This window comes from Mustelus asterias, chromosome 17 (genome assembly GCF_964213995.1).
Source record: "Mustelus asterias chromosome 17, sMusAst1.hap1.1, whole genome shotgun sequence".
Lineage (NCBI taxonomy): Eukaryota > Metazoa > Chordata > Chondrichthyes > Carcharhiniformes > Triakidae > Mustelus > Mustelus asterias.
This window is the reverse complement of record NC_135817.1, coordinates 14937982-14965709: the sequence shown is the minus strand read 5'-3', so window position 1 is coordinate 14965709 and position 27728 is coordinate 14937982. Positions and strand designations below refer to the sequence as shown.

Genomic DNA, 27728 nt, shown 5'->3' with positions numbered 1-27728 from the left:
TTGAGGGCGATTTTGCGGTTTGGATCAGAAATTGGCTAGCTGTAAGAAGACAGAGGGTGGTGGTTGATGGGAAATGTTCATCCTGGAGTTCAGTTACTAGTGGTGGACCACAAGGATCTGTTTTGGGGCCACTGCTGTTTGTCATTTTTATTAATGACCTGGATGAGGGCGTAGAAGGATGGGTTAGTAAATTTGCGGATGACACTAAAGTCGGTGGAGTTGTGGACAGTGCGGAAGGATGTTGCAGGTTACAGAGGGACATAGATAAGCTGCAGAGCTGGGCTGAGAGGTGGCAAATGGAGTTTAATGCGGAAAAGTGTGAGGTGATTCACTTTGGAAGGAGTAACAAGAATACAGAGTACTGGGCTAATGGTAAGATACTTGGTAGTGTGGATGAGCAGAGAGATCTCTGTGTCTATGTGCATAGATCCCTGAAAGTTGGCACCCAGGTTGACAGGGTTGTTAAAAAGGCGTACAGTGTGGTAGCTTTTATTGGTCGAGGGATTGAGTTTCGGAGCCATGATGTCATGTTGCAGCTGTACAAAACTCTGGTGCGGCCGCAATTGGAGTATTGCGTACAGTTCTGGCCGCCGCATTATAGGAAGGATGTGGAAGCATTGGAAAGGGTGCAGAGGAGATTTACCAGGATGTTGCCTGGTATTGTGGGATGGTCTTATGAGGAAAGGCTGAGTGACTTGAGGCTGTTTTCTTTAGAGAGAAGGTTAAGAGGTGACTTAATAGAGACATACAAGATGATCAGAGGATTAGATAGGGTGGACAGTGAGAGTCTTTTTCCTCGGATGGTGATGGCTAGCATGAGGGGACATAGCTTTTAATTGAGGGGTGATAGATATAGGACAGATGTCAGAGGTAGGTTCTTTACTCAGAGAGTAGTAAGGGCGTGGAATGCCCTGCCTGCAACAGTAGTGGACTCATCAACATTAAGGGAATTTAAAGGGTCATTGGATAAACATATGGATGATATTGGAGTAGTGTAGGTTAGATGGGCTTTAGATTGGTTTCACAGGTCGGCACAACATTGAGGGCCGAAGGGTGTGTACTGCGCTGTAATGTTCTATGTTCTATGTAACACATCCTCCTTGCTTTTAAAGTTTATTTATAAGTCACAAGTAAGGCTTACATTAAAAAAGAACATTGCAATTAAGTTATTGTGAAATTCCCCGAGTCGTCACACTCCAGAGCCTGTTTGGGACAATGCACCTAACCAGTACATCTTTCAGACTGTGGGAGGAAACCGGAGCACCCGGAGGAAACCCACATAGACACAGGGAGAATGTGCAAGCTCCACAAAGACAGTGACCCAAGCCGGGAATCAAACCCGGGTCCCTGGTAATGTGATGCAGCAGTGTGCTAACCACTGTGCCACCATCCTGCTTTTGTACTCTATGCCCCTATTGATTCAACCCTGGATGAAGTATGCTTCATTAACCACTTTCTCAACCTATCCTGCCACCCCACCTTTAATGATCTGAGCACATTTGTCCCAGATCAGGTTGCTGTTCCCTTTCCATTAGTACGAAGGGGGTTGCTCCTTAATTTCATAGAATCATAGAAACCCTACAGCACAGAAAGAGGCCATTCGGCCCATCGAGTCTGCACCGACCACAGTCCCACCCAGGCCCTACCCCCATACCCCTACATATTTTACCCACTAATCCCTCTAACCTACGCATCTCAGGACACTAAGGGGCAAATTTAGCATGGCCAATCAACCTAACCCGCACATCTTTGGACTGTGTGAGGAAACCGGAGCACCCGGAGGAAACTCACGCAGACGCGAGGAGAATGTGCAAACTCCACACAGACAGTGACCCAAGCCGGGAATCGAACCCAGGTCCCTGGAGCTGTGAAGCAGCAGTGCTAACCACTGTGCTACCGTGCTGCCCTAAATTTCTGATTAGACTTCAGCCCCAAGCTCCTGATCTTTGGCCACCTGGTGTGGAGAACCTTCTTGTTAACCTGCTCCTTAGCATGGCCAGAAGTGGCCATTAACAAGTTCAGGCAGTGGGTGATTAAGGGGGTCGTTCGACCTGCCTGTATATATCCCTCCCATGGTTACATCTATAGCTGGAAGTCACTGAAGAGGGAGCATGCGGTGCACGCCGGTATGCTTGAGATGCCTTCCGCAACCAGTGGAATATTATTTTAATTTGATAAGTTTCCTTTACAGCTTTTGTTTTAGTTATAAAGTATAAGGCACTATTGGGTGGCACGGTGGTTAGCACTGCTGCCTCACAGCGCCAGGGACCCAGGTTCAATTCCAGCCACGGGTCACCGTCTGTGTGGAGTTTGCACATTCTCCCCATGTCTGCGTGGGTTTCCTCCGGGTGCTCCGGTTTCCTCCCACAGTCCAAAGATATGCGGGTTAGGTTGAGTGACAATGCTAAATTAACCTTAGTGTCAGGGGGATTAGCACGGTAAATATGAGGGGTCACGGGGATAGGGCCTGGGTGGGATTGTGGTCGGTGCGGACTCGATGAGCCGAAAAGCCTCCTTCTGCACTGAAGGGTTTCTATCATTCTCTAGTGGTTCTTTAAAGGGGTTAAACGTGAATTAATGTATTTGTTTGCTGTTTTTTCAAAAATAGTGCATCACCCCGGATCTTGCATCCTCTTAGAATTATAAGCAAAATGAATCACTTCTCACACTCTGGGCCCGATTTTACCATTTGCATTCTAAGTGCTGAATCTGGGCGTAATGCAGATCCGACTTGGAGATCTGCTTTCAGGCGCCCCCCATACCCTCTCAGCCTGAAAAAATTGCCAGTCCCATTTGTGCTGTGGGCGGGGCTTAGCGTGCCCCAAATGATCGGAGCTCTGAACTGTGCATGCGCAGTAAGAAAAAAATTCAAAAAAGCGAGCCCGCGTCAGATTGCTCCCGGGCCGCAGAAAGCGGAGAAAGCACCCGGGAGCGAAAAGCGGAAGCGATGGCCCCCACAGACATCACTGTCCCCCTTATCCACCCAACCCCCGCTACCCACACACATCACTGTCCCCCTTATCTACCCCCCCCACTACCCACACACATCACTGTCCCCCTTATCCACCCCCCCACTACCCACACACATCACTGTCCCCCTTATCCACCCCCCCCACTACCCAGACCAATCACCACCACTGCCCCCCTCAACCGATCGCCCGCAGAGTGGCAGCAGACCCCCCTGCCCCCGCACGCCCCCACCAGACATCCATCTGACCCCCCCCCCACCAGATATCAATCTGCCTCCTCGCCCCCACCAATGAGCGATCGCCCCCCCGCGCCAGGGATACGTCTTACCCGCCTCCCTCCTCCCCCCAACCCCGCAGACAATGATCTGCCCTCACTCACCCCCCCCCCCCCCCACCTCCAGACAATGATCTGGCCTCACTCACCCTCCCCCTCCTCCAGACAACGATCTGGCCTCACTCACTCATCCCCCCCTCCCCCCCGAGAATGGTCTGGTCTGGCCTCACGCATCACCCCCCCCTCCCCCTCCAACAGAGGAACATCTGACCCGCCTCTTCCTCCCCACCCCCACCAGACAACAATCAGCCCTCCCCCCCCTACCACCAGACAATGATCAGCCCTCCCCCACCTTCCCACCAGAGATACATGTGACCCGCCTCCTCCTTCTCCCCCCACCCCCAACCAGACAATGATCTGGCCTCACTCCCCTCCGCCCCCCCAACCAGGGAATGATCGACCCGCCTCCCTCCTTTCCCCACCACTGATCTGAGTCAGAGAGCCGTTGGAAGCTCTGAACGTGCTTTTCAGCAGCTGGAGCGCCCGATTCAGACTTTTATTTAGCAGCACCATTGCGGCGCGGTTCCGGATTGGCAAACGTGGTGGTAAAGGGAGAAATGCTGATAAAGTTGGGCGGGCAGTTCATTAATTCAATTTAAATGCATGCAAATGCATTTAAATTGCCGTTGCGCCTGTTTTGGACGTGAAGTGGATTGCTGCCATTCCTGGGTTTCGGTAAAGTGACAATCTGCGCGGGCGCGGATCGCGTTAATGGCCTCACACCCGACTTTACCACGTATTCACGCCCCAAAACGGGCGCAACGCAATGGTAAAATCGGGCCCTCTGTGTTAAATTTCATCTGCCACTTGTCCATCCATTCCGCCAACTTTCTCTCAAAGTCTTGTACAGACACAATGGGCCATGTGGCCTTTTTTCTGTGTGTAAACTTTCAACAATTTTATCACTATCCTCCATTCACAATACTTCTAGGTTTTGTGTCATCCACAATTTTGAAATTGTGCCCTTTACACTGAAGTGCAAGTCATTAATATAGATTAAGAAAAGCAGGGGGTCCTAACACTGACACCTCGGAAGCCCCGTTATAAGTCTTCCTCTTGTCTGACATACAACCATTCATCGAAACTCTGTTTGATGTCGCTCAGTCAATTTTATATCCGCGTTGCTGCTGCTCCTTTTAAACCGTATGTTTCATTTTTGCTGCCAAACCTGTTGCTTGGCATTTTATCAAACAGCCTTTTGAAGTCCATGTACACCACAGCAACATTTTTTTAATTCATTCATGGAATGTGCCCTTGAACTGAGTGGCTTGCTAGACCACTTCAGAGGGCAGTTAAGAGTCAACCACATTACTGTGGATCTGGAGTCACATGAGGGCCAGACCGGGTAAGGATGGCAGATTTCCTTCACTAAAGAACATTAGTGAACCAGATGGGTCTTCCCAACAATTGACAATGGTTTCATGGTCATCATTAAACTTATAATTCCAGGTCCCCTGACCTCACCTGAAGAAGGGGCTTGAGCTCCGAAAGCTTGTGCGGCTTTTGCTACCAAATAAACCTGTTGGACTTTAACCTGGTGTTGTTAAACTTCTTACTGTATTTACCCCAGTCCAACGCCGGCATCTCCACATCCTGCCAATTACGTCCAGTCAGTACTCCCCCTCAACGGGGAGAGCAGCCTATGGTCATCTGGGACTAGGGCAACTTTACTTTTTACCTTTACTTCAAAAAAAAAACATGTCTGTTTCTGAACTGTACTCACCTCTGTCGGAGAGTCAGCTTCCTTGTACATTTACTGACTTGATATTGAACAAAGCGAGGCACTAGGTCAGGACCAAGTTTGACATAAGCCCCTCGATTACTGCCCTCTTCATAGTAATTCGAGGCAGAGAAAATAGTGATAACCTGCATGGAAAATATTTCATTCAGCTCCCTGCTATTTTAGCACATTTACAATTTAATAAAAATTGCTTTACAAGCCAGCTGGAGGATGTAAGGTGGCTAATTTTACCTTTTCATTATGACACAATTCATATCCCTCTTGCTTACACTCATGTGACCTTATCAGCAGCTTTAAATTGTATTTTCCCAACATCCATTCTGTCACATCTTGACCAAAGTAACAACCCCCACCGCGGAAGCTGTTTGGGACACAGCCAGTGAGATTTCGAGGGTCACTCCACAGGATGTCCACAATCTAGGAAAAGATAACTAACTGAATAAATGTTCACTTCCACAATGCGAAGATCTCAGATGATAACACAGCTGCAAATATTTGTATCAACAACCATTATATTCACCACTTATCATTGCGTTCAGGCCCATGATACACCAAGAAACACAAAATGCTTCTTGGAGCTAAGATTATTTTAGTGCATTTAGTGGCTAATATAATCATAGAAACCCGACAGTGCAGAAAGAGGCCATCTGGCCCATCGAGTCTGCACCGACCACAATCCCACCCAGGCCCTACCCCCATATCCCTACACATTTACCCACTAATCCCTCTAACCTATGCATCTCAGAACACTAAGGGGCATTTTAGCATGGCCAATCAACCTAACCCACACATCTTTGGACTGTGCGAGGAAACCGGAGCACCCGGAGGAAGCCCACGCAGACACGAGGAGAATGTGCAAACTCAACACAGACAGTGACCCAAGCCTGGAATCGAACCCAGCTCCCTGGAGATGTGAAGCAGCAGTGCTAACCACTGTGCTACCGTGCCGCCCAAATAATCTGACTGATGTCAAAATTAAAACAGATATTCGTCTCCCCTCTGTAAGAACCTGTTTCTCTCCCATCTCTCTTGGTTATTTGATTTAGTACTGATCTCCTCATTCATCATCTATACCCCATCATCTAAGCACCAGTAGCCTAGACTACACCATACTATTCCTGGGTGTGTTCTGTCCTACCAGCAGGGCAGATGTGGTAGCAGAGATATTCAGTCACGAGGGAGTTGCTCTTGGAGTCCAAAATATTGAACCCAGACCTCATGAAGTCTCATGGCATCAGGTCAAACATGGGCAAGGAAACGTCAGCTGATTACCACGTACAGTTCCCCCCTCAGCTGATGAAGCAGTGCTCCTCCATTTTGAAGACCACTTAGAGGAAGCACCGAGGATGGCAAAGGCACAAAATGTATTCTGGGTGGGGGACTTCAACGTCCATCACCAAGATTGACCTGGTAGTACCACCACAGACCAAGATGGTTTACCTTTTCCTCACCAATCTACCTGTTACAGGATACCAGCATTCGTAGGAGTGACCAGTCTTTGTGGAGATGAAGTCCAGTCTTCAAATTGAGGATAGCCTCCATCGTGTTGTGTTGCATTACCACTGTGCTAAATAGGATAGACTTTGAACAGATCTAGCAACTCATCCAGGAGGTGCTGTGGGCCATTGGCAGCAGCAGAGTTGTACTCAGCCACAATCTGGCTGAGGGCGGCACGGTAGCGCAGTGGTTAGCACTGCTGCTTCACAGCTCCAGGGTCCTGGGTTCGATTCCCGGCTCGGGTCACTGTCTGTGTGGAGTTTACACATTCTCCTCGTGTCTGCGTGGGTTTCCTCCGGGTGCTCCGGTTTCCTCCCACAGTCCAAAGATGTGCGGGTTAGGTTGATTGGCCAGGTTAAAAATTGCCCCTTAGAATCCTAAAATGCGTAGGTTAGAGGGATTAGCGGGTAAATATGTGGGGGTAGGGCCTGGGTGGGATTGTGGTCGGTGCAGACTCGATGGGCCGAATGGCCTCCTTCTGCACTGTAGGGTTTCTATGATTTCTATGATGATCTGTAACCTCAAGGTCCAGTATATCCCCCACTCTACCATTACCACCAAGCCAGGGTATCAATACTGGTTCAATGAAGAGTGTAGGAGGGCATGCCTGGAGCAACACCAGGCATACCTAAAAGTGAGGTGTTAACCTGGTGAAGCTACAACACAGGACTACTTGCATGCGAAACAGCATAAGAAGCAAGTAATACAGTTATGCAATCCCATGACCAATAGATGAGATCCAAGCTCTGCAGTCCTGCCACGCACAGTCGTGAATGGTGGTGGACAATTAAACATCTCACTGGGGGAAGAGGCTCCACAAACATCCCCATCCACAATGATGCGGGAGCCCAGAACATCAGAAAAGCTGAAACATTTGCTACCCACACTTACCTGCTTCCATTCCATCTGCTCTCTCAATGGCTCTTTCGGAAATGCCACTTCACAGTCCAGGCAAGATACTCCAAGGATGGCCATGGAGTTGTTCTCATTGTTTTGGCCGCCGTCATATTTATCATCATCGAATAACTGGTTCTGACGGTAGTTCAAATCATTTGGGAGATTTTCTTCTTCACTCCTGTCATGTTGGTCACCATTTGACTTGTTGTAACTTGACACTGAGGAATATGCCAGTGATTCAGGCCTCGGATTTCGGAAGGGACAATGACTAATCTGTGAGTTGCTGGACGTTGTCAGAAGCTTTTCTTGGACATTCCCATTTCTGTCCAGCATCTCCGAGGTCTGTGCCTTGAAGCTGGGTTTCTCTAGGCTTTTCTCATTGGAACTTACTGACTTTCTGGCTTGTGGCCGGAGTGCAGACTTAAACTGCAAAAGAATGAGCAATTCTTAATACGTTGACAATCTGCTTAACATTCAAGATAAAGAGGGAACATCTGTAAGTTTATGGGGGAAGAAGTTTAGAAGAGTAAGAGGCGACTTGATTGGTACAGTGGCACTGCTGCCTCACAGCGCCAGATTCAATTCTGAACCTCGGGTGACTGTGTGGAGTTTGCAACACCTTGGAAGTTCTCCCCGTGTCTGTGTGATTTCCTCGGGATGCTCCGGTTTCTTCTCACAATCCAAAGATGTTTAGTTAGGTGGATTAGCCATGGTAAATGCGTGGGCTTACGGGGATAGGGCGGAGAGGAGGACATGGTTGGAAGGCTCTTTTGGAGAGTCGGTGCAAACTTGATGGGCTGAATGGCCTCGTTCTGCACTATGGTTCTAAGAGTAAGAGGGCGACTTGATTGAAAGATGTAAGATCTTGAGGGGTCTTGACAGGATAGACGTGGAAACAATGTTTCCTCCATCAGAGAATCTATTAACACACTCTGCTATTTTGCTTTCAAACAGTGCTGGTCTTTATTCAGCTATTTATACCTACTCTGGACCAATGGTTTGTTTGTTTATCATCATAGAATCCCTACAGTGCAGAGAAGGCCATTCGGCCCATTGAGTCTGCACCAACAACAATCCCACCCAGGCCATATTCCCATAACCCCATGCATTTACCCTAGCTAGGTTCCCTGACACTAAGGGGCAATCAACCTAACCCACACATCTTTGGACTGTGGGAGGAAACTGGAGCATCCAGAGGAAACCCAGGCAGACATAGGAAGAACGTGCAAACTCCACACAGACAGTGACCCGAGACTGGAATTGAACCCGGATCCCTGGCGCTGTGATGCAGTGTTAACCACTGTGCCGCCATGCCACCCCTGCTACAACTATTACCACTCCCTTTGCCTTTTGTTCCATGACATCTTTGTCATTTAATCTCTCCCACCCTCTAACCGATCCCCAGTATTTCCAGCATAAAACGATCACATTTCAAATAGAAACATAGAGAACAGAAGCAGGAGCAGGCCATTCCACTTTCCCAGCCTGCTCTGTCATTCATTATGATCATGGCTAATCACCAAATTCAATACCCTGATCCCACCCTCCCCCCCCCCCCCCATATTCCTTAATCCCTTTAGCCCCAAGAGTTACATCTAACTCCTTTTTGAAAGCAAACAATGTTTTGGCCTCAACTGCTTTCTATAGTAGTGAATTTCACAGGCTCACCACTCTCTGGATAAAGAAATACTTCCTCATCTCAGTCCTAAAAGGTTTATCCTGCATCTTTAGACTATAACCCATGGTCTGGACACTCCTACCATCCTTCCTGCATCCACCCTGTCTGATCCTGCTAGAATTTTATAGGGTTCTATGAGATTCCCCCTCATTCTGCTGAACTCCAGCAAATATAATCCTAACTGACTCAATCTCTCCCCATACATCAGTCCTGCCATTCCAGGAATCAGTCTGGTAAATATTCACTCCACTCTCTCAAAATCCTTCCTCAGATAAGGAGCCCAAACCAGAACACTATATTCCAGGTGTGGCCTCACCAAGGCTCTGTATAATTGCAGCAAACACAGTAACAGTTTTAACAACACCAGGTTAAAGTCCAACAGGTTTATTTGGTAGCAAATGCCACGAGCTTTCGGAGCGCTGCCCCTTCGTCAGGTGGAGTAGGAGATGTGCTCACAAACAGGGCATACAGAGACACAAACTCAATTTACAGAATAATGATTGGAATGCTAATCAAGCTAATCAATGCTAATACAGCTAATCAAGTCTTAAAGGTACAGACAATGTGAGTGCAGAGAGCATTAAGCACAGGTTAAAGAGATGTGCATTGTCTCCAGACAGGACAGCTGATGAGATTTTGCAAGTCCAGGCAAGTTGTGGGGGTTACAGATAGTGTGACATGAACCCAAGGTCCCGGTTGAGGCCGTCCTCATGTGTGCGGAACTTGACTACCAGTTTCTGCTCAGCGACCCTGCGGTGTCCTATGTCGTGAAGGCCGCCTTGGAGAACGCTTACCCGAAGATCAGAGGCTGAATGCCCGTGACCGCTGAAGTGCTCCCCAACAGGAAGAGAACAGTCTTGCCTGGTGATTGTCGAGCGGTGTTCATTCATCCGTTGTCGTAGTGTCTGCATGGTTTCCCCAATGTACCATGACATCCTTTCCTGCAGCGTATCAGGTAGACAACGTTGGCCGAGTTGCAAGAGTAGGTACTGTGTACCTGGTGGATGGTGTTCTCACGTGAGATGATGGCATCCGTGTCGATGATCCGGCACATCTTGCAGAGGTTGCTGTGGCAGGGTTGTGTGGTGTCGTGGTCACTGTTCTCCTGAAGGCTGGGTAGTTTGCTGTGGACAATGGTCTGTTTGAGGTTGTGCGGCTGTTTGAAGGCAAGAAGTGGGGGTGTGGGGATGGCTTTGGCGAGATGTTCGTCTTCATCAATGACATGTTGAAGGCTCCGGAGGAGATGTCGTAGCTTCTCCGCTCCGGGGAAGTACTGGACGACGAAGGGTACTCTGTCCAGGAGGTCAGTGCGGTTTTTCACTGTGGCGTGTCGGAACGGTCGATTGGTGAGTCGAGCGCCATATCCTGTTCTTATGAGGGCATCTTTCAGCGTCTGGAGGTGTCTGTTGCGATCCTCCTCATCCGATCAGATCCTGGGTATACGGAGGGCTTGTCCGTAGGGGATGGCTTCTTTAACGTGTTTAGGGTGGAAGCTGGAGAAGTAGGGCATCGTGAGGTTATCCGTGGGCTTGCGATACAGTGTGGTGCTGAGGTGACCGTCCTTAATGGAGATGCGTGTGTCCAAGAATGCAACCGATTCCGGACAGTAGTCTATGGTGAGTCTGATGGTGGGATGGAACTTGTTGATGTCATCATATAGTTGTTTCAGTGATTGTTCATCATGAGTCCAAAGGAAGAAAATGTCATCGATGTATCTTGTGTATAGCATCGGTTGAAGGTCCGGTGCGGTGAAGAAGTGTTGTTCGAACCTGTGCATGATATGTTGGCATATTGAGGTGCGAATTTGATCCCCATAGCTGTTCCGTGTGTCTGGATGAAGAACTGGTTGTTGAAGGTGAAGACATTGTGGTCCAGGATGAAGCGGATGAGTTGTAAAATTGCATCTGGAAACTGGCAGTTGTCGGCGCTGAGCACTGAGGCCGTTGCAGCAATGCCATCGTCATGGGGGATGCTGGTGTAGAGTGCCAAGACATCCATTGTGACGAGGAGTGCTCCTGGTTCAACTGCTCCATGTGTGCTGAGTTTCTGTGGGAAGTCCATAGTGCCGCGACAAAAGCTGGGGGTTCTTTGTACAATGGGTTTCAGGATGCCCTCGACATAGCCCGGAGAAGTTCTCACACAGGGTCCCATTGCCCAATATGATGGGACGGCCAGGTGTGTTTGCTTTGTGTATCTTCGGGAGGCAGTAGAGATCTCCAACGTGGGGAGTATGTGGGATGAGAGCACAGAGGATGTTCTGAAGGTCCAGATCAAAGGTCTTGATCAGAGTGTTGAGTTGACGGGTGTGTTCTTTGGTCGGATCTGCGGGTAACTGTCTGTAGTGTTCCGCGTTGTTCAGTTGTCGGTACACTTCTTTGCAGTAATCCATTCTGTTCAGTATAACGATGGCCCCTCCTTTGTCTGCTGGTTTGATGACAATGTTGCGGTTGGTCTTGAGAGCGCGGATGGCGTTGCGTTGTGCTTGGGTGATGTTCGGGGCTGTTTTATGAGTGCGGCTGATGAATTTGGTGTTGACGCACCTCCTGATGGCTTGGACAGCCCCGAATACTCCCCACGTTGGAGATCTCTATTACCTCCGGTTGGACTTTAACCTGGTGTTGTTAGACTTCTTACCCCAGTCCAACGCCGGCATCTCCACATCATAATTGCAGCAAGACATCCCTCTGCTGTACTCAAATCCTCTCACTATAAAGACCAGCATACCATTTGCCTTCTTTACTGCCTGCTGCACCTGCATGCTTACCTTCAGTGACTGGTGTACAAGGACACCCGGGTCTTTTTGCACATTTGGCACATGGAAGGTATTTTGAGAGACAGGATCTACAGGCATTTAGAGACGCAAGGACTGATTAGGGACGGTCAGCGTGGCTTTGTGAGTGGAAAATCATGTCTCACAAATTTGATTGAGTTTTTTGAAGGAGTAACCAAGAAGGTAGATGAGGGCAGTGCAGTTGATGTTGTCGCCATGGACTTTAGCAAGGCCTTTGACAAGATACCGCATGGTATGTTGTTGCATGAGGTTAAATCTCACAGGATCCAGGGTGAGGTATCTAAATGGATACAAAAATTGGCTTCTTGACAGAAGCCAGAGGGTGGTTGTAGAGAGTTGTTTTTCAAACGGGAGGCCTGTGACCAGTGGCGTGCCTCAGGGATCAGTGCTGGGTCCACTGTTATTTGTCATTTATATTAATGATTTGGATGAGACTATAGGGGGCATGGTTAGTAAGTTTGCAGATGGTTAAGATTGGTGGCATAGTGGACAGTGAAGAAAGTTATCTCCGATTGCAACGGGATCTTGATCAATTGGGCCAGTGGGCTGACGAATGGCAGATGGAGTTTAATTTAGACAAATGAGAGGTGATGCATTTTGGTAGATTGAACCAAGGCAGGACTTACTCAGTTAATGGAAGGTCGTTGGGGAGAGTTACAGAACAAAGATATCTAGGGGGACATGTTCATAGCTCCTTGAAAGTGGAGTCACAGGTGGACAGAGTGGTGAAGAAGGCATTCGGCATGCTTGGTTTCATCGGTCAAAACATTGAATACAGGAGTTGGGACGCCTTGTTGAAGTTGTACAAGACATTGGTAAGGCCACACTTGGAATACTGTGTACAGTTCAGGTCACCCTGTTATAAAAAGGATATTATTAAACTAGAAAGAATGCAGAAAAGATTTACAAGGATGCTACCGGGACTTGATGGTTTGAGTTATAAGGAGAGGTTGGATAGACTGGGACTTTTTTCTCCGGAGCGTAGAAGGCTGAGGGGTGATCTTATAGAGATCTATAAAATAATGAGGGGCACAGATCAGCTAGATAGTCAATATCTTTTCCCAAAGGTAGGGGAGTCTAAAACTAGAGGGCATAGGTTTAAGGTGAGAGGGGAGAGATACAAAAGTGTCCAGAGGGGCAATTTTTTCACACAGAGGGTGGTGAGTGTCTGGAATAAACTGCCAGAGGTAGTAGTAGAGGCGGGTACAATTTTGTCTTTGAAAAAGCATTTAGATAGTTACATGGATAAGATGGGTACAGAGGGATATGGGCCAAATGCAGGGAATTGGGATTAGTTTAGGGGTTTAAAAAAACAGGGTGGCATGGACATGTTGGGCCGAAGGGCCTGTTTCCATGCTGTAAACCTCTATGACATTCCCCTCTCTCAATTCATAGCCATTCAGATAATAATCTACCTTCCTGTTTTTGCTACCAAAGTGATAACCTAATATTTATCCACATTATATTGCATCTGTCATGAATTTGCCCACTCACTCAACGTGTCCAAATCACACTGAAGGATCTCTGTGTCCTCCTCACAGCTCACCTAGCTTTATGTCATCTGCAAATATTACTTTTATTTCCCTCATCTAAATATTAATATATAGTGTGAATAGCTAGAGCCCCAGCAATGATCCTTGTGGTACTGGTCATTTTGAACTCAAAAACATGAATTCTGTTTTTCTCTCTGCAGACGCTGCCAGAACTGATGAGCTTATCCAGCATCTTCTGTTCTTATATGAGAGGGAATACCTTGGAAGTAGAATCATAGAATCCCTCCAGTACAGAAGGAGGTCATTCAGCCCATCGAACCTGCACTAACAACAATCCCACCCAGGCCCTAAGTGGAGTTGAACTGACTGGAAAACACAGAACAATGACCTCCAATTAAAGAGTGATTGTGTTTGGAACAATATTTCCTCTTACCTTGTGTCTGTCAATCGAAGCTAGAAAATTAAGGTCAGTTGTGTCCGAGATTCCTCCGTGGACAACCAACACCTTCGAGTCAATTATTGTTGCTAATGGCAGCCAACTGAACACATCTTGTAAGAGGTGGAGAATCTTTCTCCCGTGTAACTGTGCAAGGGAACAATGTTAGCTTTAAGCAACATGAGGTACATTTGACTGGAAAAGACGTTTTATTTCTAAAGAGTGATTGAGTGTAAACATTCCGAAGCTGAGCTCTCTCAGGCTGGCAAGAAGTGATTTGTTAAAGAGGAGATCAGCAATGGACTGAGGCAGTTTCCCCCACAGTGGGAAGAAAAGTCAGATGCAAAGTCCTCGCCAGTCCTCTGTGTGCCTTGTGATAATGGGCTCCTAGTAGTAGTGGTGTTTAGTTTGATTTTATTTATTATTGTCACATGTATTAGAACCTTAGTTAGGCCGCACTTGGAATATAATGTTCAATTCTGGTCGCCACACTAGCAGAAAGATGTGGAGACTATGGAGAGGGTACAGAAAAGATTTACCAGGATGTTGCCTGGTATGGAGGGCATTAGCTATGAGGAGAGGTTGGAGAAACTTGGTTTGTTCTCACTGGAACGATGGAGGTTATGGGGCGACCTGATAGAAGTCTACAAGATTATGAGAGGCATGGACAGAGTGGATAGTCAGAAGCTTTTTCCCAGGGTGGAAGAGTCAATTACTAGGGGGCAGAGGTTTAAGGTGCGAGGGGCAAGGTTTAAAGGAGATGTACGAGGCAAGTTTTTCTACACAGAGGGTGGTGGGTGCCTGGAACTCGCTGTTGGGGGAGGTAGTGGAAGCAGATACGATAGTGAGTTTTAAGAGCGTCTGAACAAATACATGAATAGGATGGGAATAGAGGGATATGGTCCCCGTAAGCGTAGGGGGTTTTAGTTCAGTCGGGCATGGTCGGTGCAGGCTTGGAGGGCCGAAGGGCCTGTTCCTGTGCTGTAATTTTCTTTGTTCTTTGTATTAGTATACAGTATTGTTTCTTGCGCGCTATGCAGACAGTTCATAGAGAAGGAAACGGGAGAGTGCAGAATGTAATGTTACAGTCATTGTTAGGGTGTAGAGAAAGAATAACTTAATGCAAGTTAATGTAAGTCCATTCAAAAGTCTGATGGCAGCAGGGAAGAAGCAGTTCTTGAGTTGGTTGGTACATAACCTCAGATGTTTGTATCTTTTTCCCGACGGAAGAAGGTGGAAGAGAGAATGTCCGGGGTGCTTGGGGTCCTTAATTATGCTGGCTGCTTTTCCGAGGCAGCGGGAAGTATATACGCTGGGAACATCGGAAGGCCTCAGTCGATGGTTAGTGAATGAGGTGTAAAAACTGAGCAACTTTGAAAAAAGCAGCTAAGAGGCACAGTAGCAAACTGATAAAAGGAAGATTTATTGCCTTGTACCAGGTCATCTAAACCATCTGTTCAACTGCACTCTTCAGAGTCCTACCATTTACCCTGTACGTTCTTCTTTGGTTTGTCCTTCCAAAGTGCAATATCTCACACTTGTCTGCGTTAAATTCCATTTGCCATTTTTCAGCCCATTTTTCTAGTTGGTCCAAATCCCTCTGCAAGCTTTGAAAATCTTCCTTACTGTCCACTACACCTCAAATCTTTGTATCATCAGCAAACTTGCTGATCCAATTTACCACATTATCATCCAGATCATTGATATAGATGACAAACAACAATGGACCCAATACCGATCCCTGCGGCACACCACTAGTCACAGGCCTCCACTCAGAGAAGCAATCCTCCACAACCACTCTCTGGCTTCTTCCATTGAGCCAGTGTCTTATCCAATTTACTACCTCCCTATGTATACCTAGCGACTGAACCTTCCTAACTAACCTCCCATGAGGGACCTTGTCAAAGGCCTTGCTGAAATCCAGGTAGACAACATCCACCGCCTTCCCTTCATCCACTTTCCTGGTAACCTCTTCGAAAAACTCTAATAGATTGGTCAAACATGACCTACCACGCACAAAGCCATGTTGACTCTCCCTAATAAGTCCCTGTCTATCCAAATATTTGTAGATCCTATCCCTTATCACACCTTCCAATAACTTGCCCACCACCGACGTCAAACTTACTGGCCTATAATTTCCCGGATTTCTTTTGGAACCTTTTTTAAACAATGGAACAACATGAGCCACCCTCCAATCATCCGGCACCTCCCCCGTGAATACTGACATTTTAAATATGTCTGCCAGGGCCCCTGCAAGTTCAACACTAGCTTCCCTCAATGTCCGTGGGAATACCCTGTCTGGTCCTGGGGATTTATCCACTCTGATTTGCCTCAAGACAGCGAGCACCACCTCCCCTTTAATCTGTAAAGGTTCCATGACCTCCCTACCAGTTTGCCCTATTTCCATAGACTCCATGCCCATTTCCTCAGTAAATACGGATGCAAAAAAACCATTTAGTATCTCCCCCATCTCTTTTGGTTCCATACACAGTCTACCACTCTGGTCTTCAAGAGGACCAATTTTATCCCTCACTATCCTTTTGCTCCTAACATATCTATAGAAGCTCTTTGGATTTTCCTTCACTCTGTCTGCCAAAGCAACCTCATGTCTTCTTTTAGCCCTCCTGATTTCCCTCTTAAGTAGCTTCTTGCACTTTTTATACTCCTCGAGCATCTGATCTGTTCCTTGCTGCCTGTACATTTCATACAACTCTCTCTTCCTCTTAATCAGTGTTACAATCTCCCTCGAGAACCAAGGTTCCTTATTCCTATTTACTTTGCCTTTAATCCTGACAGGAGCATACAAACTCTGCACTCTCAAAATTTCTCCTTTGAACGCCTCCCACTTTCCATTTACATTCTTACCAGAGAACAGCCTGTGCCAATCCACACTTCCCAGATCCCTTCTCATTTCATCAAATTTGGCCTTTTTCCAGTTCAGAACTTCAACCCGAGGACCAGATCTATCCTTATCCATGATCAGGTTGAAACTAATGGCATTATGATCACTGGATCCAAAGTGTTCCCTCACATTCACATCCATCACCTGCCCTAACTCATTTCCCAATAGGAGATCCAATATCGCATCCTCTCTAGTTGGCACCTCTATATACTGATGTAGAAAATTCTCCTGAACACATTTTACAAACTCTACCCCGTCTAAACTTTTAACAGTATGTGAGTCCCAATCTATATGTGGAAAATTAAAATGCCCTACTATCACAACTTTGTGTTTCTTGCAGTTGTCAGCTATCTCTCCGCTGATTTGCTCCTCCAATTCTCGCTGACTTTTGGGTGGTCTATAATACAACCCCATTAATGTGGTCATACCTTTCCTGTTTCTCAGCTCCACCCATAGGGCCTCTATAGACAAGCTCCCTAATCTATCCTGCCTGAGTACTGCTGTAACATTTTCCCTGACCAACAATGCCACCCCCCCACCTTTTATCCCTCTGCCTCTATCCCGCCTGAAACATTGGAACCCTGGAACATTGAGCTGCCAGTCCTGCCCCTCTTGTAGCCAAGTTTCACTAATGGCTATAATGTCATATTTCCATGTGTCTATCCACGTCTTCAGCTCATCTGCCCTCCCCACAATACTCCTGGCATTGAAATAGACACACCTCAAAAGATTATTTCCACCACACTCAACCCTTCCATTTGTGATTTTGCTTGAACTAACCTGTCTTTTTACCCCTGCTCCACTATCTGCTCTGGCACTCTGGTTCCCATCCCCCTGCAAATCTAGTTTAAACGCTCCCCAATAACACTAGCAAATCTCCCTGCAAGTATATTGGTCCCCTTGTAGTTTCGGTGTAACCCGTCTCTCTTGTACAGGTCCCACCTGCCCCAGAAGAGGTCCCAATGATCCAAGAATTGGAAACCCTGCCCCCTGCATCAGTTCCCAGCCACGTGTTCATCCGCCCAAGCATCCTACTCCTGCCCTCACTGGCACGTGGCTCAGGTAGCAATCCTGAGATTACTACCCTCGGAGTCCTGCTTTTTAACTTCCTTCCAAGCTCTCGGTACTCACTCTTTAGGACCTCCTCACTCTTAAGACCTGGAGAACTTATGGCCAGAAATCTCCAGCCATTCACGCCCTGTCACTGCTGCCAGTGAGAATGGAAAATTTGGCCAATATCTCTGTTCACTGAAGCGGGACCAGAGAATTCCAGCTGCGGGCGAGTTCAGAGAATCAGTCCCATATTTTGAAAAGTGGGGGGAAAATCCGCATTTCTTGTGAAAATAGAAGCTATTGGTCATCCAGATCAAGATCACTTGACAGGTTGAAATATCTTCCCCACATAGGGTTAATAATAGTTTGGAAAGGGAATGCTCTCCGATTGGCTGGATGTAACAAATGTTATGTCGCAGGGATATGCCCTGAAGACACAGCTTTTCACCATATTTATTAATGACCTAAAGAATAGAGAGTTGCATAAAAAAGGGACACGGACGAGTAATTGTCTGCAGGGGACTACATGGGGAAATAGTAGGGCAGCACAGTGGCACAGTGGTTAGCAGTGCTGCCTCACAGTGCCCAGCTTGGGTCACTGTCTGTGTAGAGTTTGCATGTTCCCCTATGTCTGCGTGGAATTCCACCGAAAGAGAAAGTGGGGAGGTCAGTGTAAAGGGGCACAATCCTAAATTTAAAACCAGGCATGGCTTCCCGTCGGCTTCTGCAGCAGGGGTGGCATCTAGTATTTACAAAGAACAAAGAAAATTACAGCACAGGAACAGGCCTTCGGCCCTCCAAGCCTGCACCGACCATGCTGCCCGACTTAACTAAAACCCCCTATCCTTCCAGGGACCATATCCCTCTATTACCATCCCATTCATGTACTTGTCAAGACGCCTCTTAAAAGTCACTACCGTATCCACTTCCACTATCTCCCCCGGCAACAAGTTCCAGGCACCCACTACTCTCTGTGTACAAAATCTGCCTCACACATCTCCTTTAAACCTTGCCCCTCGCACCTTAAACCTATGCCCCCTATTAATTGACTCTTCCACCCTGGGAAAAAGCTTCTGACTATCCACTCTGTCCATGCCTCTCATAATCTTGTAGACTTCTATCAGATCTCCCCTCAACCTCCGTCGCTCCAGTGAGAACAAACCAAGTTTCTCCAACCTCTCCTCATAGCTAATGCCCTCCATACCAGGCAACATCCTGGTAAATCTTTTCCGTACCCTCTCCAAAGCCTCCACATCCTTCTGATAGTGTGGCAACCAGAATTGAACACTATATTCCATGTGCAGCCTAACTAAGTTCTATAAAGCTGCAACATGACTTGCCAATTTTTATAATCAATGCCCCAGCCAATGAAGGCAAGCATGCCGTATGCCTTCTTGACTACCTTCTCCACCTGCATTGCCACTTTCAATAACCTGTGTACCTGTACACCCAGATCCATCTGCCTATCAATACTCTTAAGGGTTCTGCCATATACTGTATATTTCCTATCTGTATTAGACCTTCCAAAATGCATTACCTCACATTTGTCCGGATTAAACTCCATCTATCATCTCTCTGCCCAAGTCTCCAACTGATCTATATCCTGCTGTATCCTCTGCTGGTCCTCACCACTATCTGAAAATCCACCAACCTTTCTGTCGTCCACAAACTTACTAATTAATCCAGTTACATTTTCCTCCAAATCATTTATATAAATTACAAACAGCAAAGGTCCCAACACTGATCCCTGAGGAACACCACTTGTCACAGCCCTCCATTCAGAAATGCACCCTTCCACTGCTACCCTCTGTCTTCTTTGACTAAGTCAATTTTGTATCCAAAATTTAGTATTTTATTGATCTACAATTTTATTAAAAGAGGATAGAAATAGGGGACAGTCGGGACACTGGGTTGAGTGAGAGGAGAGCTGTGAGACTGAACAAGTTAATAAACTCTCGCAATAATGAAATGCTCTGTTGTCTTGGCTTCAGCTTCAATAACTGTCTTTGCTTCTCTCTGGATTGATGCCATGGGATCTTTTACCTGGGATGGCAAGCGGGCCTCAACTCACCTGGGTTGTTAGTGCTCTGTGGTAATATAATCAGGGACTAGTTTTAAGGCTGATTAAATTGGATATCCTAAATTAAAGAATTGGGCATATTAAAATCAAACACAGTCAAACCTCGGGCAGGCCAGACTTACTAAGGTCAAATATACAAATACTCAGAAACATATCTGGGCCTGGCCCATCAATCACCCATCAAAGATCATTGCACTCTACTGAGACCCAGCAGGAGATCATCGCGTCCCATTGAGGGCTTTTGCTACCAAATAAACCTGTTGGACTTTAACCTGTTGTTGTTAAACTTCTTACTATTGTTAGAAGCCCAGATCAGGCCAGACTTTCTGCCACCTAGAGTTCCTGGAGAAACCTTAACTGGCAACAGGTTACATGTAAGCAACACCATGGAGATGGACACCTGGGGGCGGACCCCACTGTCCTGTCAGGCAGACATCAAGAAACCCACTGGGTATTGGGACCCCCTCCCGAGACCTCATTTGCTGGAAGCCAGAGAAGTTTCTGGAAACGCAGGCAAACAGGGGGATAAAGGTACTGATCTCAGACAGACCAGCAGCGAAGACTCAACGAGGGAGGCGACTTTGACCATCTGGAAGACTGACCAGAGAAGGGAGGAAGGAAGAAGCTGCCATCGAGACTCACCATCGTGATGACGGACTAGAGGGACTCAGAGAATCGGGTCTGTAGTTTAACCAAACCATCTTTGCGGGGAGTATACTTGAATCTGGGGTATCCTCTTGTCTTATGTGGTAATTTAAAGGTTAATAGTGTTATTATTAATAAACTTATTAAACCTTTACTTGTATTTGTCCTTTGTCCATTTTGCAAATAAGGGCACCGGGGTAAAACTTTTGAGTAAGTAAACTGGTCGAAAGTATCTGAGAATTACAGGTACAACAGCTCAAATCCTAGAGTCCTAAGAACCACAATCTTGTGGTTCAAATGAAAGTGTACCACCAACTGAACCATAACTGTCACACACGGATAGATATGAAACAGATGTGATTCAAAGGCAAGTAAACCACTGATCTAACATGATCTAATTGAACAGGGGAGCAGGTTCAAGGGGCTGAATGGCCTCCTCCAGTTCTAGTCCCAACATAATGGATATTGTTCACAGTAAGTAATGGAGAGACCAGCCTATGTATCTCTGAGCAACACCAACGGAGATCTTTGTTTTATTTATTCACAGGGTGTAGATGTCGCTGGCTAGGCCAGCATTTATTGCCCATCCCTAGTTGCCCTTGAGAAGATGGTGGTGAGCTTCCTTCCTGAACTGCTGCAGTCCATGTGGTGTAGGTACACCCATAGTGCTGCTAGGGAGGGAGTTCCAGGTTTTGACCCAGCGACAGTGAAGGAACGGTGATATATTTCCAAGTCAGGATGATGAGTGACTTGGAGGGAAACCTCTAGGTGGTGGTGTTCCCAGGCATCTGCTGCCCCTGTCCTCATAGGTGGTTTGGAAGATGCTGTCTAAAGAGTCTTGGTGAGATCCTACAATGAATCTTGTAGATGGTACACACAGCTGCCACTGTTCATCAGTGGTGGAGGGAGTGAATGACTTTTAATGAAAATAAAGATTAAAAGTCCTTACCTTATACTTTTGCATAACTTCTTTTGTGAAACCATATCTGAAACAATTTAAAATAAATAGACAATTTGTACCAAGTAGTCAGGGGGTGAATAATCTCTGCATATCACAGTAAGCATTATGTATAAACATGAATATCACATTCGATATCACCAGTGACAGCTGAACCGCTATTACAAAATGAACTGAATAGTTTCATTGTACAAAATCACAAATTAAAAAGCACAGGTTTACAGGATTATAGAATATCTCATTAGAAAATAAGTATACAGATCAGCATGGTGGCTCTCACAGTGCCAGGGACCCGGGTTCAATTCTGGCCTCAGGTGACTGTCTATGTGGAGTTTGCACATTCTCCCCTTGTCTGTGTGGGTTTCCTCCAGGTGCTCTGGTTTCCTTCCATACACCAAAGATGTGCGGGTTAGGTGGAGTGGCCATGCTAAATTCCCCTTAGTGTCCCAAGATGTGCAGGTTAGGTGGATTAGCCATGGTGGATTATGGGGATGGCGGGGTAGGAGGGGAATGGGACATGGATAAGATGCTCTTTCGGGGAGTTGGTGCAAAGCTGATGCGCCGAATGGCCTCCTCCTGCACTGTAGGGATTCTATGATAAATAGAAAGTTCTATGAGAATAGGAGAAGGAGCTCATGATATCGTGGTGATTCTCAACCTAACCTGCCACTAACTGTAACTTCCACTAACTTGGCAGTTATAGTTACAGTAAATTTGATTCTGGTACAAAATTCTTCTCGGCAAGCTCTAGATGTTAATTCACTGGGCTGGCAAATCCAAAGTACAGACAAGCCTGACATTGGTGGTGGGGAAAATGCTGGAGTCAATTATTAAGGATGCAATAACTGAGCATTTGAAAAGCAGTGACAGGATTGGTCCAAGTCAGCATGGATTCACTAAAGGGAAATCGTGCTTGGCAAATCTTCCGGAATTCTTTGAGGATGTGACCAATAGAGTGGACAAGGGTAAACCAGTGGATGTTATGATTCTGGATTTTCAAAAGGCTTTTGACAAGGTCCCACGCAAGAGATTAGTGAGCAAAATTGAAGCTCATAGTATTGGGGATAATGTATTGGTGTGAATAAAGAACTGGTTGGAAGCAGAAAGAGGGAATAAATGGGTCCTTTTCAGAGTGGCAGACAGTGACTAGTGAGGTGCCATAGGGTTCAGTGTTGGGACTCCAGCTATTCACAATATACCTTAATGATTTAGACAAAGGAATTGAATACAATATCTCTAGATTTTCAGATGACACTAAGCTGGATGGCAGTGTGTGCTGTGAGGAGGATGCTAAGAGGCTGCAAGGTGACTTGGACAGGCTGGCTGAGTGGGCAAACATAATGTGCAATATAATGTGGATAAATGTGGGGTTATCCACTTTGGTGGCAAAAACAAGAAGGATGATTATCTGAATAGTGGCAGTTTAGGAAAAAGGGGAAGTGCAACGTGACCTGGGTGTCATGGTGGAACAGTCGCTGAAGGTTGGCATGCAGGTACAACAGGCGGTGAGGAAAGCTAATGGCATGCTGGCCTTCATAGCAAGAGGATTTGAGGAGTACAGATGTCTTGCTGCAGTTATACAGTGTCTAGGTGAGACCACACCTTGAGTACTATATGCAGTTTTGGTCTCCTGGTCTGAGGAAAGACATTCTTGCTATTAAGGGAGTCCAGCAAAGGTTCACCAGATTCCTGGAATGGCAGGACTGACACATGGAGAGACTGGATTGACTGAGCTTGTACTCACTAGAAGATGAGAGGGGATCTCATAGAAACATATAAAATCCTGATGGGACTAGACAGGCTAGATGCGAGAAGAATGTTCCTGATGTTGGGGAACTAGAGGTTACGGTCTAAGAACAAGAGGGAAACCAGGGGTATATCAGGACTGATATGAGAAAGAACTTCTTCACTCAGAGTTGTGAACCTGTGGAATTCTGTACCACAGAGAGTTGTTGAGGCTAGTTCGTTAGATATGTTCAAGAGGGAGCTGGACGTGCCCTTGCGGCTAAAGGGATCAGGGGGTACAGAGAGAAAGCGGGAAGAGAAAGCGGGAATAGGATACTGAAAGTGCATGATCAGCCATGATCATATTGAATGGCCGAGTGACCTACTCCTGCACCTATTTTCTATGTTTCTCTGTTTAAGTCATGTCACGGAAAAAGAGTGAGACACCCAGGGGTTCACCTTAAGTTCATTATATGATCCTCATGGTTTCCTCTGTTTAAATGCAAATCATTTGGATAAATCAGGAGAAATGCGAACAGGATGATTATAACCTCCAAGGAATTCTTCCCTCTGTCAACAAAGTCCCCATTAAACACGTAAGGCTTCTCTGGGGTGGGTAGGCCATTCTGTGGAACCAAAATGGATATGGTTAAATGGGAAACAGTACAAATATAAAATATTCCATCTTCCAAGCTGAAAAGAACAAAAAAAAGAGAAAGAATTCTTATTTCCACGGCATCTTTAACACCCCAGCATGTCTCGCAATCAATTAATTCCTATTAAAGAGCAGCCATGGTTGCTATGGAGACAGGGAGATAGTTAGAAAGGTACAGATTACTCAAGGGCAGTCAGCTTGGATCTGTTAACAGCAAGTCAAGTCTCACTAATTTGACTGAATTTTTTGAGATAGTAAAGAGAAGGGTGAAACATTTGATGTAGTCAATATGGATTCCAGCAAAGTTTTTAATGTCCTACATAAGTTGGTCCTGAAAATAAAAGCCTGTGGGATCCAGGGGAAAGTGGGAAATTGTCTTTGAGGCAGGAAGCAAAGATCGATGTGTTACTGAGACTGGAGGGCTGATTCCAGTGGGGCTCCACTGAACTCTCTTACATTTCACAATGTATATGATGAAGTTATAACGTCAGAGGTTTACAGCATGGAAACAGGCCCTTCAGCCCAACTTGTCCATGCCGCCCTTTTTTTAACCCCTAAGCTAGTCCCAATTGCCTGCGTTTGGCCCATATCCCTCTAACCCTCTAACCCGCATTCCTTGCCTGGAATGCACTGCCGGGCAAGGTGGTGGAGGTGGACACACAGGGAACGTTTAAGACTTATCTAGACAGCCACATGAACGGAGTGGGAATGGAGGGATACAAAAGAATGGTCTAGTTTGGGCCAGGAAGCGGCACGGGCTTGGAGGGCCGAAGGGCCTGTTCCTGTGCTGTATTGTTCTTTGTTTTTTGTTCTAACCCAGCTTATCCATGTAACTGTCTAAATGCTTTTTAAAAGACAAAATTGTACCCGCCTCTACTACTACCTCTGGCAGCTTGTTCCAGACACTCACCACCCTCTGTGTGAAAACATTGCCCCTCTGGACCCTTTTGTATCTCTCCCCTCTCACCTTAAACCTGTGCCCTCTAGTTTTAGACTCCCCTACCTTTGGAAAAAGATATTGACTATCTATCTTATCTATGCCCCTCATTATTTTATAGACCTCTATAAGATCACCCCTAAGCATCCTACACTCCAGAGAAAAAGTCCCAGTCTATCCAGCTTCTCCTTATAATTCAAACCATCAATTCCCAGTAGCAGCCTCGTAAATCTTTTCTGCATTCTTTCTAGTTTAATAATATCCTTTCTATAGTAGGGTGACCAGAACTGTGCACAGTATTCCAAATGTGGCCTTACCAATGTCTTGTACAACTTCAACAAGACATCCCAACTTTTTCTGATCAGGGCCAGTGTGATCTCCTGGACTCGTTTCGATCGCCTCAGGGGGTCGGAGAGGAATTTCCCAGATTGTTTTTGCCCCATATTGGCCCTGGGGTTTTCACTCTGGGTTTTCGCCTCTCCCTGGAGATCACATGGTCTGGAATGGGGGGGTGGGGGTGAGTTAATAGGTTGTGATGAACAAAGCATCGTAGCTGTGAGGGACAGCTCGGTGGATAGGATATTAGGATGTAGATAGGCTGGAAAATTGGGCGGGGATCCTGGATTCAGGATTCAATCCTGGACCGGGGAGCGGCGCGGGCTTGGAGGGCCGAAGGGCCTGTTCCTGTGCTGTATTGTTCTTTGTTCTTTGTTCTTTGTTGTCCTGTATTCAATGTTCCGACCAATGAAACTAAGCATGCCGAATGCCTTCTTCACCACTCTGTCCACCTGTGACTCCATTTTCAAGGAGCTATGAACCTGTACCCCTAGATCTCTTTGTTCTATAACTCTCCCCAATGCCCTATCATTAACTGAGTAAGTCCTGCCCTGGTTCAGTCTACCAAAATGCATCACCTTGCATTTAATCTAAATTCATCGGTGCACTGGCCCAATTGATCAAGATCCCATTGCAATCCTAGATAACCTTCTTCACTGTCCACTATGCCACCAATCTTGGTGTCATCTGCAAACTTACTAAACATGCCTCCTAAATTCTCATCCAAATCTTTAATATAAATGACAAATAGACGTTAGACTTGAATGATTTGCTGATAATACAAAAATTAGCCGTGCGATAGACAGCGAGAAGAAAGTTGTAGACAGCACGACGATGTCTGTGGACTGGTCAGTGGGACAGAGAAATGGCCAATGGAATTCAATCTGGAAAATGAAGAAAAGTGGGCAGCGGTTGTTTCCGGTGTAACAGAGGAAGTTGAGAAGAAATCACACCGATTCAGAGAAGAATTGAGGCCGCTGGATTGTTTTTGATTTGATTTATTATTGTCACATGTATTCGTAGACAGTGAAAAGTATTGTTTCTTCCGTGCTATACAGACAAAGTATACCGTTCATAGAGAAGGAGAGTGCAGAATGATACAGTCATAGCTAAGGTGTAGAGAAAGATCAACTTCATACAAGGTAGGCCCCATTCAAAAGTCTGATGGTAGCAGGGAAGAAGCTGTTCTTGGTATGTGACCTAGACTTTTGTATGTTTTTCCCAACAGAAGAAGGTGGAGGAGTGTATGTCGGGTCCTTGATTATGCTGGCTGCCTTTCCAAGGCAGCAGGAAGTGTAGACAGAGTCAATGGATGGGAGGCTGGTTTGCATGATGGACTGAGCTTCGTTCACAACCCTTTGTAGTTTTTTGCGATCTTGGACAGAGTAGGAGCCATACCAGGCTGTGATACAACCAGAAAGCATGCTTTCGATGATGCACCTGTAAAAGTTGGAGAGAGTCATAGCAGACATACTGAATTTCCTTAGCCTCCTGAGAAAGTAAAGGCGTTGGTGGGCTTTTTTAACTATAGTTAAGTCAAAATCAGCCAGTCAAAAACTGCCACTCCTGTTGCTGATCAATTATTTTGTGGCATGATTAAAAAAAGACACTGAAGCACTTTACATGAAACAATGAATGATCCATCACATTTTCACCAGGTTACGACACTCATTATAAACGGGTTATATTATATCAAAGAGGAATGAACTTAACTTTCATACCTTATAGAATATTAGCAGCAAGTCATCAAGTTTTCCATGCAAGTCTCCTGAAAGGAAAATAATATTCTGTAAGCTTGTAGATCAGGTCGATCTTTGAGATTTCTGTTCCCCATAAGTGCAGATTGAACCTTCAGAGTATTGATCACATTATGATACCATTAGGGACCAGATCAGAAACTCCAGGGAATGTATTGAAGTTAGCTTAGATAACAACGGTTTTGATTTTGGCATTAATGTGAGTATGAGATGTTTCACTCCAGCTGTGATTCTATTGAGCTATTAGGAAGCTTTTATTAAAACAAACTTTATTTAGCAACACATTTAAAATATAACAAAAAGGATTAACATAAATGTTTACCAATTGAAATACTTAAAGATGACAAGGTATAATTCTTAATTGCTAGTTATCTTTATTAGTTCCCATTTAAGCAATATTCCCCATAGACGTAAACTCCTCTTCAGAATCAGTTAGCAAAAACACACAGGCTAATGCGAGTTTTCCAGTCTCCCAGCCTTTTAACAGAGATACAACGCGACAACTGTCTTCTGACTCTCAGACAGCAGCCTCCAGAGAAAGAACTCCAGAGAGAAAGAGAAGGAGAAAACACCTCTTGCCTTTTCCAAGAGAGAGAGAGATACCTATTTTTTAGTGGTTCTCAGACTTCAATTTCCAGAGTGAGAGAGAGAGAAGGAGCTGGTACCCTTTTCAAATTCAAACAGCAATTGCCTGCTTGTCTCTCTCTGTTGGTCTAGCTCCGCTCGTTCACATGGCTCCCTCTTTTCAATCAACTTGATTGACCTCTACTCTGAAACCCCAGGGGAAACCCTAAAGTAACAAAAATGCATTAGCTCAGATTAAAACAAACACCCCATTAATTAG

At 46.0% G+C, this 27728-nt stretch overlaps 1 protein-coding gene across 1 annotated transcript in view; it reads right to left on the bottom strand.

Annotated features, from left to right (window-relative positions):
- LOC144506344 (serine/threonine-protein phosphatase with EF-hands 1-like) overlaps nucleotides 1–27728 on the bottom strand; it is a 103413-nt gene that overhangs the window by 22442 nt on the left and 53243 nt on the right. Inside the window, exons 7-13 of the mRNA XM_078232322.1 lie at nucleotides 26849–26895; nucleotides 23659–23825; nucleotides 21466–21502; nucleotides 13834–13983; nucleotides 7433–7864; nucleotides 5276–5461; nucleotides 5027–5169 (exon numbers count right to left, since the gene is read on the bottom strand). Of these exons, the coding sequence (XP_078088448.1) occupies nucleotides 5027–5169; nucleotides 5276–5461; nucleotides 7433–7864; nucleotides 13834–13983; nucleotides 21466–21502; nucleotides 23659–23825; nucleotides 26849–26895 (1162 nt within the window). The remainder of the gene's footprint in view (nucleotides 1–5026; nucleotides 5170–5275; nucleotides 5462–7432; nucleotides 7865–13833; nucleotides 13984–21465; nucleotides 21503–23658; nucleotides 23826–26848; nucleotides 26896–27728) is intronic.